Genomic DNA, 14,624 nt, shown 5'->3' on the forward strand with positions numbered 1-14,624 from the left:
TTCTTGGCACATTAAATATTATCGTATTTACTCGATATGTAAAAAAGTTATATCATTGTTTACAAAGTCTAAGGATAACAAGAGCCCCGGTTTGAAGCCGGGTGATGCTCCCCGAATAGGTTTTGGACACAGGAAAGTACACCTCTTGTAGTTTCAGAGTTATGTCCGTGGAAAAAGTTCAAAGTGCAATAATTCCAAAATTAGGCAAGGCAGAGTTACAGTTCTTTGCAGAGACTGCACTTCTAATCAATGTGATCTATCAACCTACAAAGTTTCTTGATGATATCTCTTATGATTTCCAAGTTATGTCCTGGACAATTCAAAAAGTAAAAATAAACAAAGGGCAAATAACTCCAGAATTAGGCAAGGTAGAGTTATGATTCTTGTGCACTGCACATCTACCCATTGAGATTTATCTACCTACAAAGTTTCATGTTCGATATCTCTTATAGTTTTACAGCTATGTCCTGGACAAGATTTTCTAAAAGGGAGATTATTCAAAAATAAGGCTTAACAGAGTTTTGGTTCCTTTTGCACTGCACCTCTACTCAATGAGATCTATCTACCTACAATGTTTCATGTTGATATCTCTTACAGTTTTAGAGTTATGCCCCGGACAAGATTTTTTCTATAAGGGGAGATAATTAAAAAACCAGGCAAAATAGAGTTATGGTTCTTTGACACTGCACTCCCCCTCGATGCCCTCTACCACTGTATGAAGTTTCAACAAATTATCTCCAAGGGTTTTTCAAGTTATGTTCCGGACAAAGTTCAAGTTCAAAGTATTAAATAAACAAAGGGCATAACTCCAAAATTAGGACAAAAAGAGTTATTGTTTTCTTATGCACTGCACATCTATGCATTGAGATCTATTCACCTACAAAGTTTTCATGTTGATATCTCTTATAGTTTTAGAGTTATGCCCCGGACAAGATTTTTCTATAAGGGGAGATAATTCAAAAACCGGGCAAAATAGAGTTATGGTTCTTTGACACTGCACTCCCCTCGATGCCCTCTACACTGTATGAAGTTTCAACAAATTATCTCCAAGGGTTTTTCAAGTTATGTTCCGGACAAAGTTTCAAAGTATTAAAATTAACAAAGGGCAATAACTCCAAAATTAGGATGAAAAGAGTTATTGTTCTTATGCACTGCACATCTACCCATTGAGATCTATTCACCTACAAAGTTTCATGTTGATATCTCTTATAGTTTTAGAGTTATGCCCCGGACAACAGATTTTCTATAAGGGGAGATAATTCAAAACCGGGCAAATAGAGTTATATGGTTCTTTGACACTGCACTCCCCTCGATGCCCTCTACCACTGTATGAAGTTTCAACAAATTATCTCCAAGGGTTTTCAAAGTTATGCTCCGGACAAGACAACGGACGGACAGACGGACAGACGGACGGACGGACAGACGGACAGACGGACAAGGCGCCGACTATATGCTCCCCCGAAATTTTTCGGGGAGCATAAAAATTTGTGTTGTATGTAAACAACTTTCCCAATACTGATAGGACAGATCAGTATAAATCAAATACACAATTCATTTTTTTTCCTTTTCAGCTCTTGCATTACAATCAGCTCTTCAAATATTGGAGGAAATAAAAGTATCTTCATGTATCTGTCTATCTAACATTGGAATCTGAATTTTTTCATGGCAAGGTTGGTAACAAACAACTTGTAATGTAAAAACCTTAAAATGTGAAAACCTTATAAGCAAATGTGAAAACCTTTTTATAGTGAAATGTGAAAATGTTATGATGTAAAAAATTTTAAACTGTGAAATTTTATGCAAAACCTTAAAATGTGAAAATATGTGAAATGTGAAAACTTTAAGTTGTGAAAAACCTTAAAATGTGAAACCCTTATAATGTGAAAACCTTTAAATGTAAAACAAGAAACATGGCAATGCCATGAAACCAGGTTTTCAATTATCACCATTGTAGATAAATATGTTGTATTTGAAATACAAATACAAGCAACAAACAATGTAACTATGTGCAATGTAAAACATGAATAATGTAGGAGGAATTGCCACTGAAGAAGTTGTTCACTATAATATATTATGTATAAGGAAAAAAACAAAGGGCCATAATTAGGTCAAAAACTATCCAATCACAAACCCCCGACAATATGTGCCAGGGTGCTTGATGACAAAGCTTCTGTAAAAGTTTGAACAAAATCCCCTTGAGAAATGTAGGACGAGTTCAGCACAGAAGAGAATTTGTTCACTATAATTATATTGATAATTCTGTATAATGAAAAACAAGTTACAAAGTAGACATGAAATAATATATCATATCTTTTTAAATTACCTCCAAAGATGATATGACCTTTTGACTGCCAAATCAAGTTAAAATCATGTAAACAGGATTTTCAATGTTAATGTACTGTGACCTTGACCTTGGAGCCAGCCATGCTGAACATGCGTTCTGCACGTCATCTTGATGTGGTAAACATTTGTCTGAAGTTTCATCAAAATTCTTCAAAGGGTTGAAGAGTTACAGAGCGGACAGGATTTTCAATGTTTTATGTCACTGTGACCTTGACCTTGGAGCCAGCCATGCGGAACATGCGTTTCTGCACGTCATCTTGATGTGGTAAACATTTGTCTGAAGTTTCATCAAAATTCTTCAAAGGGTTGAAGAGTTACAGAGCGGACACAATTTCGTTTGACGCCCAAAGTTAAAATCATGTAAACAGGATTTTCAATGTTAATGTCACTGTGACCTTGACCTTGGAGCCAGCCATGCGGAAATGCGTTCTGCACGTCATCTTGATGTGGTAAACATTTGTCTGAAGTTTCATCAAAATTCTTCAAAGGGTTGAAGAGTTACAGAGCGGACAGGATTTTTCAATGTTAATGTCACTGTGACCTTGACCTTGGAGGCCAGCCATGCGGAACATGCGTTCTGCACGTCATCTTGATGTGGTAAACATTTGTCTGAAGTTTCATCAAAATTCTTCAAAAGGGTTGAAGAGTTACAGAGCGGACACAATTTCGTTTTGAACGCCCGAAGTTAAATCATGTAAACAGGATTTTCAATGTTAATGTCACTGTGACCTTGACCTTGGAGCCAGCCATGCGGAACATGCGTTCTGCACGTCATCTTGATGTGGTAAACATTTGTCTGAAGTTTCATCAAAAATTCTTCAAAGGGTTGAAGAGTTACAGAGCGGACAGGATTTTCAATGTTAATGTCACTGTGACCATGACCTTGGAGCCAGCCATGCGGAAAATGCGTTCTGCACGTCATCTTGATGTGGTAAACATTTGTCTGAAGTTTCATCAAAATTCTTCAAAGGGTTGAAGAGTTACAGATCGGACAAAATTTCGTTTGACCGCCCGCCCATCTTTTTTAAAATTACCTCCAAAGATGATATGACCTTTGACTGCCAAATCAAGTTAAAATCATGTAAACAGGATTTTCAATGTTAATGTCACTGTGACCTTGACCTTGGAGCCAGCCATGCGGAACATGCGTTCTGCACGTCATCTTGATGTGGTAAACATTTGTCTGAAGTTTCATCAAAATTCTTCAAAGGGTTGAAGAGTTACAGAGCGGACAGGATTTTCAATGTTTATGTCACTGTGACCTTGACCTTGGAGCCAGCCATGCGGAACATGCGTTCTGCACGTCATCTTGATGTGGTAAACATTTGTCTGAAGTTTCATCAAAATTCTTCAAAGGGTTGAAGAGTTACAGAGCGGACACAATTTCGTTTGACGCCCGAAGTTAAAATCATGTAAACAGGATTTTCAATGTTAATGTCACTGTGACCTTGACCTTGGAGCCAGCCATGCGGAACATGCGTTCTGCACGTCATCTTGATGTGGTAAACATTTGTCTGAAGTTTCATCAAAAAATTCTTCAAAGGGTTGAAGAGTTACAGAGCGGACAGGATTTTCAATGTTAATGTCACTGTGACCTTGACCCTTGGAGCCAGCCATGCGGAACATGCGTTCTGCACGTCATCTTGATGTGGTAAACATTTGTCTGAAGTTTCATCAAAATTCTTCAAAGGGTTGAAGAGTTACAGAGCGGACACAATTTCGTTTGACGCCCGCCCGCCCATCCGCCCAGCCGCCCATCCGCCCAGCCGCCCATGCCCCGCCCGCCATACCCAATCTAATAACCAGGATTTTCAAAATTGAAAAGGGTTGAAGAGTTACAGAGCGGACACAATTTCGTTTGACGCCCGAAGTTAAAATCATGTAAACAGGATTTTCAATGTTAATGTCACTGTGACCTTGACCTTGGAGCCAGCCATGCGGAACATGCGTTCTGCACGTCATCTTGATGTGGTAAACATTTGTCTGAAGTTTTCATCAAAATTCTTCAAAGGGTTGAAGAGTTACAGAGCGGACAGGATTTTCAATGTTAATGTCACTGTGACCTTGACCTTGGAGCCAGCCATGCGGAACATGCGTTCTGCACGTCATCTTGATGTGGTAAACATTTGTCTGAAGTTTCATCAAAATTCTTCAAAGGGTTGAAGAGTTACAGAGCGGACACAATTTCGTTTGACGCCCGAAGTTAAAATCATGTAAACAGGATTTTTCAATGTTAATGTCACTGTGACCTTGACCTTGGAGCCAGCCATGCGGAACATGCGTTTCTGCACGTCATCTTGATGTGGTAAACATTTTGTCTGAAGTTTCATCAAAATTCTTCAAAGGGTTGAAGAGTTACAGAGCGGACAGGATTTTCAATGTTAATGTCACTGTGACCTTGACCTTGGAGCCAGCCATGCGGAACATGCGTTCTGCACGTCATCTTGATGTGGTAAACATTTGTCTGAAGTTTCATCAAAATTCTTCAAAGGGTTGAAGAGTTACAGAGCGGACACAATTTCATTTGACGCCCGCCCGCCCATCCGCCCAGCCGCCCATCCGCCCATCCGCCCGCCATACCCCAATCTAATAACCAGGATTTTCAAAATTGAAAACCTGGTTAAAAACCTTCTAATGTGAAAACCTTTAAATGTGCAAACATTCTAGATAACCTTAAAATAAAAATATTTTATAAAGAAAAAGCGCTAAAAATGTTGAAACCTTATCATTTTAAATGAGAAAACCTGAACATGTGAAAACCTTAAAATGTGAAAACAGTATCATGTGAAATGTGAAAACCTTATAATGTGAAAACATTATTTTATAAAAACTTTAAAATGTATTTTCCCCTAGGGTTAATTGATATATCATAAAAACATTCTTCTTTTTATTGTAGTGAGAATGAAATTGCTTATTATATGAATGGAAAATATTCATAAAAAGCCTATGATAATATAAAATGACCTCACCCCTTGCACATTCTATAGGTGCGTTTGGGCACTGAGCCGAGAAATATCTTTTACAGTCTGTCAACTGATGGCAGCCAATGTTACAACAGTCGGTTAAATTTGAACCTGAAAAAAATACAAGCAAAAATTCCCTTATTACTACTATAACATAGCATCATCTATGATTCAGTTAGGTGTTATCTTTGGAAAAGGCAAGCATTAAGGATTGGTTGGGTTTTACATTGTACCAACACAGAAGAGGTCATAATTATGGCGACTATCCAGCTTTATTGGAAGAGGAAGACGTCAGATGCCACTCTGTTCATTATTTCAGGCATGATCAAGCAGGCACCTGAGTAGAACCACCGACATTCTGTAAGCCAGCTGAATAGCTTCATCACATGAATGAATCTGAAGTCCCTGACGGGATTCGAACCCACAGTATTGAAAGGCAAATTCTTTGAAGTCAACAGAATAACTTCCTCACATGAAAGAATCTGAAGTCCCTGGTGGTATTTGAACCCACAGCAATGAAAGGCAAGTTCTCTGAAGTTCTTAGAATAACCAACTGGCTATGGATCCCTCACATTGATAGAACTGAATCACTGATAAAGATTTTAAGATTTTAACAAATAAACTTATCCAAGTTGAAACTAGAACTATTGTTAAACAATTTTTATACCAACACCTACACACCTACCGTAAGGACATATTCAAAGACCAGGACAGGTATAATGGAAGCATTGGAACTCACATAGTGATTCATACAAATTCAACATAACATAAGTAAAAACTCACCAATTAGTGTGAAATGTCCTTTTTGCAAAATTTTGGCTTCATGAAAATATCGATTATACAATATAAGCCCCCTGCCCAAACTATGTTTACTAGGTGTAAAAAAGGACTATAATACAAACCCCTGTCACAAGCATCCCTTGACAAACATCTTCCACAATTCTCTTCACTTTTTTTGCACTCTTCACTCGGGAAGTTAAGAAAGGTCGGATCATCTACCTCCATATTGAAGATTGATTTCAACATTTCTGTGTTCCCAGAACAAAGAATATTGTTTGAAGAATATCCAAAAGTCTGACTTCTGGTTGTGTCAACCTGAAATAACAGTTCAACACATAATAAGAAATCAATAAGATGCTGGTTAACAGAAATTTAATAGACAAAATCTATTGTATTTAATTAATTAATTTAAAGCTCAAGTATAAGCATCCTTAGCAGTCACATTCAGAGAAATAATTTTCTCAGGCAAAAAATACAGAAAGGATCATCGAGTCCAGCAATGATGTTTTACCATTCATGAAAAAAAGTCACAGGTTATAACTTACTTACAAGGAAAAAGGTTACCTTAACCCACTAAAAGACATTCCACAGCAATCATCATGTAATAAATATTATGTAAATATATTATTTTGAGAAGTAAAAACTTATTAAATTTACTGTACAGGGGATGAAAAAACCTTCAAGAAAATGATATTTTCATCAGTTTTCCACAGAAAAAAAGAAAGTTTTGTATACTGTATAAACATCTTTTAAAAAACAGAAACGTTCAAAATTACTTACTAGGTTAAAAATAAAAATCTTCAAGAAAATATCATTTAGGACAAAAATCTACCTGAATATGATTGTTGTTTTAAAAATTATTGTCACAAAAAAACCCTCAAAGTTTTGGCCACAATATTTCTAAATCTGTACTAACCTTAGGACACAGTCTATCAAGTATCTGGTAAACATACATGTCACCATCTTTATAACCGTGAGGGCATTCTGGGCCATTTCTATTTTTAGTATCACACGGAAACTCCCTGGCAGGTGTGGCAATATTCTTAGCAATGTCTAAATTAAGTTCATACTCGTCTGGTAAAGGGTGCCTGAAATAAAGTTGGATAAACATGTTATGTTTGTTTATTTGTTTATCTAGTTTTACACGAATTTAAACAAATGATTTAGTCATAATGTGGGCAGTCGATCCACCTTATCGACTTTCCCAGTAATTATTGAGTTCTCTGCAAGTGACCGTCTGTTAATTTCATATGAGCCGCATCACGACAAACCAACATAGTGGGTTTGCAACCAGCATGGATCCAGACCAGCCTGCGCATCCGCTCAGTGTGATCAAGATCCATTCTGTTCGCTTACAAACCCTATAACAAGTAGAGAAACTGATAGAGAACAGCATGGATCCTGATGAGACTGCGCTGATGCGCAGGCTGGTCTGGATCTATGCTGGTCGCAAACCCATTATATTGGTTTTGTCGTGACGCAGCTCAATTAAGATTTTTCGAAAACAGTGTTAAGAGACAAATGACCATTAGACACAATGTCCCACATCAATAGTCACAGAATAAATTTTGCCTCGTCTGAGGATTGAACCTGCCATCCCTGCCTGGATCATGCACTCACTTCTAAGCTGAGTGAGGGGACTAAAGCATATTGTGAAAACATGATGAACAAAATTATTATTAAATGCATATAAATCAAGTTTTACTTGGAAATAATTTAGTGACAAGCTATTATGTATTGTAAGCTCTGACATGATTTCGTACTGAGAATATGAATAATAAAATAGCCATTAAAATTGTTGTTTTACAACAAACAGGAGAAGATAAACAGATGTGCAAGCTTGTAATATTATGTAGAACAGAGGTATCATTTTTTTAATGCAACATGTTGCCCGATTTCAATCATAATAAAGTACAAGGCAGCTGTGCTGATACCTTCCAACGCTTTTTGAATTAATATGCTCCAGAAAAAAATTAATTATAAAAAATTTACAAAGAACAATAAATAATGAATTATGAAGAAAAAAAAAGGCTATGGTCACTTTGCCTACATGAGATCTCTTCAATGTACAGTTTAAATGTACTTAATACACAAGTACAGTTTTTGCACCAGACAAAAATAAAGTATGCACAATTTCGAGGAACAGTAAGTACCAAATCACTGCACTTTGTCTAAATATTTGCAAAAGAAATGAGCCGTGCCATGACAAAAACAACATAATGCGTTTGCGACCAGCAAAGTCTGATCAGGATCCATGCTGTTCGCTTACCAACCCTATTTCTAGTAGAGAAACTGATAGCGAACAGCATGGATCCTGATCAAACTGCGCGGATGCGCAGGCTGGTCAGGATCCACGCTGGTCGCAAACCCATTATGTTGGTTTTGTCATGGTGCGGCTCATATGAGAACAAAGACCAACATGGCAAGGCAACAAGGCAGCCTCCCCCACCCCCATACACACAGTCTAGCCACACCAGCAGGGCATCAAAAGTTTCAAAATGATACCTCCAATAGTTTTAAAGTTGGGCACCCAAAAGTTTCAAGATGATACCTCCAATAGTTTTAAAGTTATGTCTCTGACAAACTGACAACCAGACAACAGCATGAACAAGCTGGATTAAGTATATCCCCTTTACATGACATGCCCTTACATCCCACTGTTTAAGTGGCAGTGGGATGGACAAACATGGGCAAATCTTTATCACCCACACCCTTGTGAAATGGGAGCATTCAAACCCAAACATAACCCAAACATGTCAATAATCAAACTGGCTAAAGTACCTGCAATGGCTTCTTCTAATTGATCTTAGTAAGTTTTTGATGTCCTCTGGAAAAGTATTGGCTTTCATGACAAATTTCTCATCATCACGATCCTTATGGTCTACATCAACATATTCTGGTATAAGATACACATCAGATGCCTTCACATGAATCTCTAAACCTGTACCATATAAACACATTGTTTTACTTGTATACCAATCATCAGCCTGATTTATAAATACCATATAATATTTTGGAAGAGTTTGTAAGACTGGTTTACTAAACTGTTTAGGAATATGGTGAATCAAATGATGTCAGACTGGTTATGGAACATTGAAAATGTTAAGTCAAACTGGCCTAGGATTATTACCAATGATGTCAGACTGGTAAGGGAATATTGTTAAATGATGTCAGACTGGTTTCAGAATATTGTTAAATGATAAGACAGACTGGTTCAGGAATATTATTAAATATGTCAGACTGGTTTTGGAGTATTGTAAAATGATATGTCAGACTGGTTTAGGAATATTGTTAAATAATATGTTAGACTGGTAAGGGAATATTGTAAAATTATATGGCAGACTGGTTTAGGAGTAATGTTAAATGATATGCCAGACTGGTTCAGGAATAATGTTAAATGAAAAGAACTTAGACTGGTTTTGGAGTATTGTAAAATGATGTGTCGGACTGGATTAGAAATATTGTTAAATGAAATGTCAGACTGGTTAAGTAGTACTGTTAAATGCTATGTCAGACTGATTTAGGAATATTGTTAAACGATATGTTGGTCAATTATAGGAATATTGTAAAATGATATGTCAGACTGGTTTAGAAATAATGTTAATATCATTAAATATCGAGACAACATCACGTCCATGCACTGATTGCCTTACTTCAATTTTATTTAAACTACAAGTTTTGGTATAAAAATTGCGTTCATCAAGGTTCCAAAAATGACAAAGATCATGAAAGTATTAGGTAGAATAATACCTGAATTAGGTACTCTATGAATATTACCTGAATTTGGTCTCCTCCACACAAACTGTAGAGCTTGTTTATTGCTGGACAAGTACAAAGTGGTCTCCAGTTTCTTAATTGACTGTAGTCTTTCAAGAAACACATTTTTTGACAGTGTCACATTCCAACTCACCAGATCTGAAGTGGTCAAAAATATTTTATTTTGATTACATTAAATTTTCAAGAGTGTAAAAAACTGAGTCATTCTATGTTACAACTCTTTTGAGAATCAATCTTAAAATCATGGACACAATACGATTTAACCGTTAATAAATATTTCACAAGATAGAGCTTTTATAATACCCCTTAAACATTCACAAATCTCAATTTAAATCTCAAAGTGTTGCTATACTACTGAATTAATTTATTATTTGTCTTAAATCCATTTTCACCTGACAATTTTACATCTTTATCAATATACTCAAATAATGTTGAAGCATTTTCATGGATAACCAACTTAACACAGGTTATATGACCATTGTTTGAATAATCCTTCCTGAGGTGTACTCATCAAAGAGAAGGCACACAGCAGGTCAAGGTCAAATCATCCAAAGTACCCTGGATGATTGTTTGACCTATTGTGACTTACTCAAGAGGTGGCCCTGTAAAAAGAACCGTTTTGTATATAACAATGATGCCTTTGAACAAATCGATGCCATTGGCAGAATTGTCGACTGCTTTCACCATCAAACAAAGAACAGGCTTGCAGAAGAAGAGTCAAAAAACGCCCCTGATGTTTGCTATATAAGCCTTGTTAAGTTGCTTGGGTTATATAAGCTTACAACTGTTTATGGTCATATAACCTGTCACAAATCTTTATAACTGATTATATACAAGCCCTGTGTGTTAACCCTGGATAAAACTTATAACAACAAACAGGAGTAAATTATATGTATGCCCGACATTTTGTGACTCTTTGCAATGTCATAAATTTTCTTTAGTTTAGAGGTGCTGTAGTAAATTGAAGTACCTATCATTAAAGCCAGAAATATGCACGGCACTAAACAATCAAAGACAACATTAACATTTACCATGGGCAATAAAAAAAGTAACAAAAGCATGACACAAAATAACAGGTCCAAAACAAGATTATTGTGTATTATGGTGTCCTAATTCTCACTTGGAGCCTGTTAGAATATACTGTTTTATCTACTTGTCATAAAAAATGCAGTCTGAAGTGACATAAATCTTGTACTTTCTGTGTTCCCAAACTATCAATTATGTATATATATGTACAATAAAACAGCAGACGGTCATAAAACACCATTTTACACGCGGGCACAAACAATTTTGGAACTTTGAAGCAAACAGTTTACAACTATTGTGTGTAAATTGTCAACTAGTTAATTTACTTTACATTTTGTATTTTCAGGCAAAACATTTCAATTCTCACAAAACTGGCTTTTTTGTTTGCTTTGAAATAGACTGTCACCAGATTGAGGCAAACGATGGGGTCATTGGTGACATCTCTGATTTAAAACCAATTCGTACACAAAAATCTTATTGTTGATGCATTGGTTATTATGTGAGTTTTGTTCATCTGATTTTTATGATGATTTTAAAAACATTTGAGCCACGTCACGACAAAACCAACATAATGGGTTTGCGACCAGCATGGATCCAGACCAGCATGCGCATCCGCGCAGTCTGATCAGGATCCATGCTGTTTGCTATCAGTTTCTCCACTTGTAATAGAGTATGTAAGCGAACAGCATGGATCCTGATCAGACTGCGCGGATGCGCAGGCTGGTCTGGATCCATGCTGGTCGCAAACCCATTATGTTGGTTTTGTCGTGACCCGGCTCATTTCTTGATATACATTGTATCTTGGTGGTTAGTCCATCTGATGAGATTTCTTGGATAACTATCCAGTATTAACTTATTTCTCCACAACTGACCTACTTCTAATCCCATATGATTTCTGAATCAGTGGTAAGAAACAAATGACCATTACACTCAATGCTCCAGATCAATTGTCATGGGAAAGTTGCGCCTCGCCTATGGATCGAACCAATCACAGCTTGATTACAAATCTGATGCTTTCCTTATTAAGCTAAGCTGACGGGCAGGTTATTATTTGAATAACTTTCTGTGCAGTACTTCCAAACATGTATTCTATTATTTCTTATATTACTCATTGACTGAGGCATTAAATATTTTGCTATATATTTAAGTATAGAACAAATATTTGTCATTAACATTCTATCAGACTTTAAGATTATTCTTAAAATGTAGAAACATTTTCTGGGAAGAACATTTTTGTTTGTTTCCTATTGCTATTGACAAAGAAAGTTTATTTACACAATTTGATCTTCTGTCAAAGTCCACTTTTTTAATTTACAGTACTGTTCTGTCACTTAACTAAACAACCTGGTTTCAGAGAACCTATAAATTCAGGTGCAACAAAACTGCCAGCACTGAACACATATATACATGTATATGTACTTAACTTACCTTCAATAGGAAGAGCATTTGACTGAAACTGCTTCAAAGGAAATGTGACGTCTGCAACGAGAAAATAAAATTTGAAAGATTTTTTTTCTTTCTTAAGAATAATTTGTGATGATCAGGTGCCTGTTTGGTGTAAGTGAAAAACAACTTTGGTTATATCAGCACACATAATCTTTTTATTTATTTTTTTTCAATTCTGTTCTGAAAATAGAGAATATCATGCTAGTGTCTGATATTACAAAATTTATCAGGCAAGGCTAAGAAAAAAATAAGACATCTTTTCATTTTTTTTTCGTGCTGAGCCTGATAAATCTTATAATATCAGACACTTGTTTTGTATTCTATTTATCATGTTTGCAATTTTAATATGCATCTCTTTCTTTAAATTTCAAATGAAACAAAAACCTGTCAAGAACCTCTCAAGTTCATGTCGCACACAGTTATATGCCAAGGGTAAAATCTTTAAGAAATAGTCCCAAATGATCAAGTCAAATGTACGACAGACTATGATTGTATTTGATAAAAAGTTTATCAGTTTAATATTTTCAAACTAGTAAGAGTTAAAAATATTCCATTCTTTTCAATTATATTTCAATGTGTATGGATGAGGTGCCTGATAAAGCTAAATTTATCTAGTGTAGGACAAAAGCTCTCCCGGACAAAAGCCCTCTTTTCCAAAAATGACAATGCATACAAAAGCCCTCCCGTGAAAACGACGGCAGACAAAAGCCCTCTGGTAAAAATGAATGGGCGGACAAATGCCCTCCCATGAAAATAATAGGGCTGACTTTTGTCAGGGAGGGCTTTTGTCCTTTTCCCAAATTTATCAGGCATACACTTTATCAACAGAAATCAATGTACTGACATGATAAAATTGAAACTGCCTATGAATAAAAGAGATAAAGAAATACTGTCCCAGGACATGATTGTCCATCTTTTCATCTTTATATCACACTGACTTGTCTAATTAAATTATTTATCACAGAAAAACTTAAAATTCTAAGCCTCACTTAGACTTGTGGAAAAGAACAAATTGACCATACTTGTATTATTTCGACCATAATGACAAACACCTCTATAAAATCATTAAAATTCTATGGAGCATTAATTTTCAAAGAAAGGACTTTTTTGTAACAGTGGTTTTTGCTGATTTTATGATAGATATTGGGGTATATTCTGAAATGAGAGACATGCCTTTTTTCCCCCCATATTTTTTCAAAAAATTCAAAATGTAAACAGTTGTACCAAAGGCAGTTCTTGAGTTCTTGATGTAAACTGTGTTAACATTTTTCATTTTAAATCAGGATATTGCTCTGATAACTGTGCAATCAATTCCAAAATTTAATTCACCAATTTTGAGCATAAAGCCCCTAAAAATCTCACTCCAGTGGGTGGGGTAATGTCATGTTCCCAAGCTGTTGAAAAGAAGCAATGAATCCATATCACACAGTCATATGCCCCCATATTTCACTTTGTTAATCTCCAGATGGTTTGCATGATGGACCAGCAAAGGCAAAATTATAATTTTTTGATACCCCCCCTGGCATAAAAAAGCTTGCGTAATCTATTATTATATATATGTACCTATACAGATGGTATCTTGTGTTGAGGTACAGACGGCAACCTCATATGAGCTCCCAACACACTGTGTACATTCTGGAAAAAGAAAAAAGAAATAAAATGATAAAATATCCCAAAAAAAATTACCAGTATTGTTTATTAGACAGGTATCAGAAATTAGCAAGTAAAACAGTCTAACTGGCTGCCAGTAACGACTGGATCAGTAAGCTGGCAAGTAACTGTTTACTTCATCAGCAACAAGGCTTGGTGGAGTTTCAACTAGCCAAAAACAGTATACAGTAAACTCCGCTTATAGCGAACTCATCGGGACATTCAAAATATGTTCCTTATATCCGGAGTTCCTTGTAAGCATATAGCGAATTAGTTCCTTATATCAGAAGTTTTTATAGCGAACAGTTTTACATATAACGAACTATTGTTTGTATTTAATGCCAATAAAATATTCTGTTCTGTTTACCATTATCCTCCATTTTGAAGAGCATTTGATTAAGAGAAATAACTCTTGGTTCGTCATTGTTGTCTCCCTTATATTGTTTCAATAAAGAAAAAAGGAATAATTGCAGTGTTATTTCTTTTTAATATATTTTTATATATAAATATATTTATAACATAATTATATTATATGTACCATATATGCAATATTGTTATTTATTAACAATAGAATATCATGCACAAAAAAATCACTTTGCTGAGAAGAAGTCGCTAATTTTAGTTTGGGAATGTTTAAAA

General features: G+C 35.7%; 1 protein-coding gene across 1 annotated transcript; it reads right to left on the bottom strand.

Annotated features, from left to right (window-relative positions):
* Positions 1-5,006: 5,006 nt before the first annotated feature.
* Positions 5,007-14,089, bottom strand: LOC132738880 (uncharacterized; the record flags this gene model as incomplete). Its single annotated transcript, XM_060726488.1, has 8 exons — positions 5,007-5,015; positions 5,308-5,417; positions 6,209-6,401; positions 7,003-7,174; positions 8,868-9,027; positions 9,864-10,001; positions 12,318-12,368; positions 13,899-14,089. Coding segments are annotated over 8 exons (1,024 nt in total), but the record flags the coding sequence as incomplete, so codon positions are not given.
* Positions 14,090-14,624: the final 535 nt, after the last annotated feature.

Source organism: Ruditapes philippinarum, unplaced genomic scaffold, assembly GCF_026571515.1.
Source record: "Ruditapes philippinarum isolate M1 unplaced genomic scaffold, ASM2657151v2 ctg18463_1_1_1_1, whole genome shotgun sequence".
NCBI lineage: Eukaryota > Metazoa > Mollusca > Bivalvia > Venerida > Veneridae > Ruditapes > Ruditapes philippinarum.